A 7,065-nucleotide genomic window follows, 5' to 3' on the forward strand; every position below is an offset into this window, starting at 1 on the left:
ATTCAGACTAGGGATAAGGAAGACCTTTTTTACGCCGAGGGTGGTGAAACTCTGGAACAGTTTGCCTAGAGAGGAGGTGGATGCCCCATCCCTGGAAACATTCAAGGTGAGGTTGGACGGGGCTCTGAGCAACCTGATCTAGTTGAAGATGTCCCTGCCCAAAGCAGGGGGGTTGGACTAGATGAGCTTTAGAGGTCCCTTCCAGCCCAGACCATTCTGTGATTCTATGATTCTATGCTTGAACTTCTGGTCAGCCCTGAAGTGGTCAGGAAGTTGGACTAGATGATTGTTGTAGGTCCCTGTTTTCCAGGCTTGATGATTCTGTTCTATTCTATTCTGTTCTGTTCTATTCTATTCTATTCTATTCTATTCTATTCTATTCTATTCTATTCTTTATAGTTCCTTTCTTCATGATGAGTCAGAACTTCAGAAACTGCAATCCACTGAAAGAGGAGAATCTGTCTTGAAAGGCAGGGGTGTGTTATAAAGGTGCCATGGAAGGAGCAACTTTAAATCCCAATCCAGACCCCACTTTATTGCTTCAGGGATTTAATTATTTCTTAATTTCAGTAACTCCAGAATGTTCACCTTTCTCAACTAACAATTAGTCCAGCTGGCCATCATTGCTAGTATCCAGCAACAAGACTAGAAAATGTTTATCATGTCCAGCTCAGAGAAGAGATCAAAGAATGTTCAAAAATTAGAACCGCCCACCCTTTGTTATTTATATTATAGGCTGCTTTGGGAGTATCTTGGGTAGCAATTGGGAGGCTTTAAGCAAGCACCATTTTACCATTTTTATCAGAGGCCTATAATTACCTATAAACTAACTCTAAGATTTTTATTCTGACTCAGCTGGTAATTCTTCAATGACTTCTTTAATTTTCCTCTCCTATTTTCTGAGCTGTGGAGTAGGGGAAAAGATTCTTTGTAGATGGTGTGGTGTCTTAGGACAACTTTTACATGTGGAAGATCTTTACCACAAATCCACTTCATGTTCTAAGCATTTAGATTTCTAAATATTTGAGGTAAGGGATCTCAAAAGACAGAGATTGATTGAACAGGTCTCCAAATAATGAGATCGGATTACTGTACAAAGTGCTTTGCTAGACTTATTTTCTTCTTCTATCCAAATATCTTGAGTGATTGGACTTTGTAAACTCTCCAGCTTTCTAGGTGCCTCCAGTACTTGGATGCCGCCAGTATCTCTGATCTGCCTGCAGAACATGTGAAGAAAGATACAGAGACCATCAATGCAGATGGTCTATGTGACAGACGCACTTTGGAGACGGGCTTATTATCTTCATAGTGTGATATCTATGTAATTGTGTAGACATTTCCTGCCAGCACTTTGAGCAAGCAAGTCACATTTAACAGCTAAACCACTGGAAAAGCTTGCCACACACACAGCTCCCAAGAAAAAGTGGTCAAGTTATCTAGCAGTTTTTTAGTGTCCGAAGTTTTCTGCCAGTCTCTTAAGACTAGCTCTGCTAGGGAAATGACCTGTCACTGACAATATTTGTTGTGTGCCTTAAGTCTGTAGACTGCCAATGGCTGATAATGTTTCCCTTCAACTGATATTTACAAGATTCAGGTAGTACCTTGGACCAATGCCATGTCTACACTGGGAAGTTTTAATAGTACCATTTCCACTGGGAAGGAGCTGCCAGCATTGTGATTTCACTCCATTGGGTGCCCACGGAGGTCTTTTTGTCAGCACACTACCTCTATGTGGCAAGAAGCTGCACTGACAAAAGATGTGTTGTGCTGCCCACAGGTGTTATATGGTCTCCCACACCATCATTCATGGTGCTGCTCTTGGAGGCTTCGTTACAAGGCACTGTGGGAGCCCAGGTACACTATTCTGTGACGCTGTGATCATGTAACATACCTTGTGTACAGGAATATGTTTCTGCAGCTCATACGTATGCTTTTCTTCCTTAAATATCCTACCTGCCCCTTTAATCCCTGCCATAGTTAGCTTTTACTTTACACTGTGCACTACCTCTTCATCAGAAACAGAAAAAAAGTACAGAGAAATTGCTGGGAAACGTAGCCAAAAGGTACTACAGTAGCAGGTACTGCTACAATGGTGAATATTGCAGTGGGCTTTACGTTGCTCTAGTTCAGAGAAAGGACAGATGGTTGCCCATACCTGGCTGCAGATAACCTTTTCCCAGGGACGGAGTCACCAGGTCTTGGGCAGTGCTGTGGGAACCTGTGCTACCACTGCAGTCTGGACCAGCTAGAAATGTGCAAGCACAACTTAGAAAATACTTGCCTGAAATCCTTATGATGGTTGTGGCAGAGAACAGCTATGACAGGGAAGAACAACTCTTGCTACCTTATGCTGGAAACCCAGTCATAGTCCAGCCATTTTACTCCTGATCAATGACAGCCTTGATGAAATTTCTTTTAAACTCAAAGATCACAGTACTGGGAAACTAAGTCATTGTATTTTCTTACACATTTTAATATTTTTCTCATGGAAAAGTGCAAGTTACCGTATTTTTGCAAGAAATAATTTAAATAGTCTCTGTTTTTATTTAGATAATCAGGGTTTTGCTTTGCAATGTACTGATCTGTTAAATATTCTCTCTGCTTACTCTGCCAGAATGTGCATTTGGTTGTTTTTCAGTATTTTCTTCCACACTGCATATAAGCATAAAATAATAAATTCAAAAGGTCATTCCTTTGTTTTCCCCTCTGCATTTGTCTTGATGCTACTCTGAGAGACGGATGTGGAGAGAGTGATTTTTGAGGTGCATGAGTGAAGTGAAAAAACAACAAAAGCTACCTTCCCCTGTCTAAGGGGCAGTTCTTCTTCAGCCCTTTCTTAGTAAGTTACTCTGCTGGCTTAAGTGATGTCTCACCTCCCTGTGGGATCTGCATTCTCTGTACCTTTCTTAAGGTTCGGGATGCCTTCTACTATCAGATATCTGTTGTCACTTGGGTTGTGATTAGGAGACTCTGGTCCATATGAGAATTAGCAAACAGTAGAGGCTAGTGCCGAGGGCGGCCACAGGCATTTTTGATGATCTTCCTGGCCATGTGGTAGGGCAGCCTCCACTCCTCCAGCTTTGCCCACCAGTGTGGCTCATGCCAATTTTCCCTAAACTTTGACATTACTTCTGCAGCATCTATATTAGATGTTTTTATTCACAAAGTGGTTTCCTATCTGTCATCTTGCACTGTTTGTAATCTCTACCAGCTGAAAGATGTCCAAGACTGCTCTTTAATGAGGCTACAGCATAATTAAACTCCTGAGCCTTTCCTTAACTGTGCCTTAGCCCGGTGAATATCTAGTGTGTCACAAAGCCTGGCTTGTGAGAATGACTAGAGGCTTTCCAGAAATACCCTGAGCACTTGGGAGATGAGGTGGACTTTTCACCCTTTTGATCTTGGGGAGCAACGTTCAAAATTGTGACCTGTGAAATCACTTTCTTGAAGATGGATCTATGGTGGGTTACTCCTAAAGTAGTGTTTGTTCTGCTAGAACTGCAGCATCCATGCAGGTATTTTAGCCTAGAAAGATCTTTCACCGGTGACAATGCCCTTTGGGGAACTGCTTTAAATTCCAGGATTTTATCAATAAATTTGAATCATTAGCTCCAACATATTCACTAACATAATGTAAGTTTTATAGGTAGAATTTTATTCTGTAAACTAGGCCTAAACAATACTTTTTTATAAAGAGACTGGAAGATATGACAACCAAACAGTGTGAGATCATTTTCATGTTGTAGACAGCCTATCTAACTCATTCTCAGGGTTCATAAAATATTTAAAAGCATGTATTTGGCTGCCATTCAACGTCGACATAAGCTACCTGACACAGATGACAGTAAAAATAATTGAGTAACTGGATTTTGAGAGGGATTTGGTAATCAGTGTCTTGCCTTCTGACTGCCTGATTTGACGAACTTCTAAAAATGAGGTTACAGGATTTGGGGTCAACTAATTAGGACATTCGGAGGGAGTCCTATATTGTTTTTTGTTTAATCATCCAGAGCCTTTCCTTATTTGGAATGTGTACAAGAGCAACCTCGTAGCAAATTATGAAACTGTTAAAGCTAGTTTAAAATTTTTGTGTGCATTACTGGGGAGTCTGGGGGCAATAATAGCAATATTTGAGTTTGGGTTGACCTCTTCAAGAAATTAGGGATTTTTACAGCTGAGGGAAAAATGTAGAAAATATTTCACTGTTTACAAAACTGTGCTTTCTGTTCACTAGCTCTAAAAATTTATATCTTAGGAAGTATTTGCCACCTCTTCTACAACAGGAAACTATAGAAGATTTGCAGCCTTATTCAGACAAAATTCCCAAGTCAAGGAGCACAGCTATGTCATCCCTGGTTTTATGAAAGTGTCATTTGGGAGCAGCAAAGATTATTTAGTTATTTTTTATGTGTTTTTTTTTTATTTCTCTTCAGACAGAAAACAACACTTGAGAAAAACCAGTTAGTTGCTAAGAATTGGCACTACAGCTTTAGGGGACGTGTTACCTGTTAGTATTTGGTCAGCTATCAATGCTATCGCCTGCCTGATGAGGGTTATTTCTCTCTTTTTGCTTTCAGCGGCCCTGTTCCCCAGCACACAGACAAGTCGAAGTGGAACAGCAGCTGGGGCAGTGTCCTTGTCCCACCCCAGCAGCCACCCCTCCCCAGGACATAACGTACAGGGTAGTCCTCTCCATCCTCCCCCCCAGTTACCTCTTCTCTCAGCTGCGGAATCAGAGAGGTAAGACCAGCCCCTGCTTTTCCCACGCTGAGCCTGGGGCAGGACTGCCTTCAGAGCTGCCAGGATGGGTGGAAACTGAATTGTCAGTGTGCAGAAAGTCGCTGGTGGCAGCCCCCGGGTAACAATTGCTCTGGATATGGGTTTACCAGGGGAAGGAGAGGTGAAAGGGACTCTGTTATCCCAGCCTGGGCAGGGAGGCTTTCCATCCATCTCCATTTGAAGGACTTTCTTCAGTCCCCTCTTGATCTCCACCAATGGCCTGAGCAAGGAAGGTCATATTGGCTGGGACACTAACTTCAGAGGAGCCCAGCCGTACCTTACAGGATGAGGCCCTGAGATTCATGCTTCTGTTTACTTGTGATAGGAGAGTTATATTCTGTCAATATCCTCTCAATACTAAGTATTTCTGCAGGAACTTGGCATTTTTTTTCCCTCGCATTTTATTAAGACCAATAGATAATGAATGAATTTTTAATTCACTGGTTTGAGAGCTTGATTTATAGTCAGGATTTATTTTATGCTGGCTAGGTACAAACCCCTTGACCTTTGCTGTTACTGTGATTTTAGATATTTCAGTGATGTGAAAGCAGATTGCTTGGAAGTGGTTTAATTTTCCTGTTTAGACATTCCCTAAATTATTTTCAGCTATCTTTCCAATTATTTATATAGTGTACAGTATTAGAGATTTCCACTTAGTTCATTGACCCAGAAGTCTACCAGATCAGTCTACTAGAGGCCTAAGCAAATAGGTTTTCACTGGAAAAGTCAGGAAGATACACCATCACACAAAATACTGAATTCTTACTATACTTACATGGATACTTAAACATTAATTTATTAATCTCCCTATGTTTCAGTGCTCTAAATGATAAATTGCTGTATTTCATTAATGTATTTCAAAGTGTTTAATTTCCTTGAGTGGCAGAAATGCCAGTAATTTGGAGAGCACGAAGTGTCCAATTATAAACCTGAAAAGAACACTCACTAGATTTCAGTTTCTGATAAATGAGCATAATTTCTTTGGAGGAAAGCAGTACTCACTCTGCCTTGTATCAGGAAAATGGAAGAACATGATGGCTCAGGGAATTGACAACAGGTGAAAGTACTTTTTGATTTCAGACTGCAGGTGTGAGTTCAGCCTGTTCTGGAGCCACTGGAAGTTGTTGAGCTTTTTGTACACCAGTCTGAGATGAAACTTGCCGTTTCATGATCGTTGGAGCTCATGTAGTGGTTCAGTCCTTCCTCCCCACTCCTGGCCATACGGTCCTGACCTTTTTCCCTTGCCCTGGCTCTGGCCCTCTGTGCAAACTCTGGGGCTGCCCATGCTATCTTGCCTGATGCAGAGACTTTTCCTTCCCTGTATAGTTTTCTCTCCAGTGCGTGAACTGTCCAACATCCATATCCAACAATTGCCAGAGCACAAGGTGACAGGTAGGGACAGATCAATAGTTATTACAGGTGTAACTTTCATGATGAAAGACAGTGATCTTCTCATTAGCCCATATCTGAGGCAGTTACTGGTGTAGGACCATAGCAGACACATTTAGAGTATGACTTAACTCATTAAGTCCTTGAATGCATTACAGACCTCAGGATACTACAGTACTCTACAGAATAACAATAATAAAAAGCTAGTGTGATACACTCCTGTTCATATGTTATCTGTATACACTCTCTCTAAAAAGGTTTTAAGTGCTAACGCCCATATGTGGAGCTACTTTGGATTAAAAAAAAAGGTGCCAGTATCTTCATTTAGGTAGTGTGACAAATGGCAATTTAAATTCAGAAAATAAAAAAAGTATTACAGCAGTGTTGGTTTGATTACAGAACATATAGTACAAATTAAGAGAAATGTTTAAAAGAAGAACTAATGCAGAATCTGCAACTTGAATCTAATACAGTCCACTCACCTATGGGCCCTGCGAGTAGGCTGTCATTTACACCACTTCATGGGTGGGCTGATAGCTGTGAAAATGTGAACTGAACAAACCAACACTTCCGTATACCAAGTGCCAGAGAGTGTCTTTGAAAGGTGTGAATCACCCTGTTTATCCCAATCTCATAATTGAGAGGACTGCAGAATCTAGGGGTGCAAGCAGGTGATTTGTTTCCCCCATGCTGTGCGCTTCCTGATGCGCTGTGCTTGCCTGGGGTCATTCCAGAGCTAGGACTGGCTGACCAGCAGTTGCCCCTGCGACAGCCTGCATTTGTTGGACTGAAGCCGATCCAAGCTGGCCTGGCTGCTTTGGCAACTCTGGGGCCCAGTCATGAGCCCCTTCCATTTTGGACAGCAGACTCAGGTTTCTGAGTGACAGAAGCAGAAGG

The 7,065-nt window shown here is 41.7% G+C and overlaps 1 protein-coding gene across 1 annotated transcript in view; it reads left to right on the top strand.

Annotated features, from left to right (window-relative positions):
* Positions 1–7,065, top strand: part of GLIS3 (GLIS family zinc finger 3) — a 175,989-nt gene that overhangs the window by 149,124 nt on the left and 19,800 nt on the right. Inside the window, exon 7 of the mRNA XM_009327217.1 lies at positions 4,578–4,740. Within this exon, the coding sequence (XP_009325492.1) occupies positions 4,578–4,740 (163 nt within the window). The remainder of the gene's footprint in view (positions 1–4,577; positions 4,741–7,065) is intronic.

This window comes from Pygoscelis adeliae, unplaced genomic scaffold (genome assembly GCF_000699105.1).
Source record: "Pygoscelis adeliae isolate BGI_AS28 unplaced genomic scaffold, ASM69910v1 Scaffold26, whole genome shotgun sequence".
Taxonomy (NCBI): domain Eukaryota; kingdom Metazoa; phylum Chordata; class Aves; order Sphenisciformes; family Spheniscidae; genus Pygoscelis; species Pygoscelis adeliae.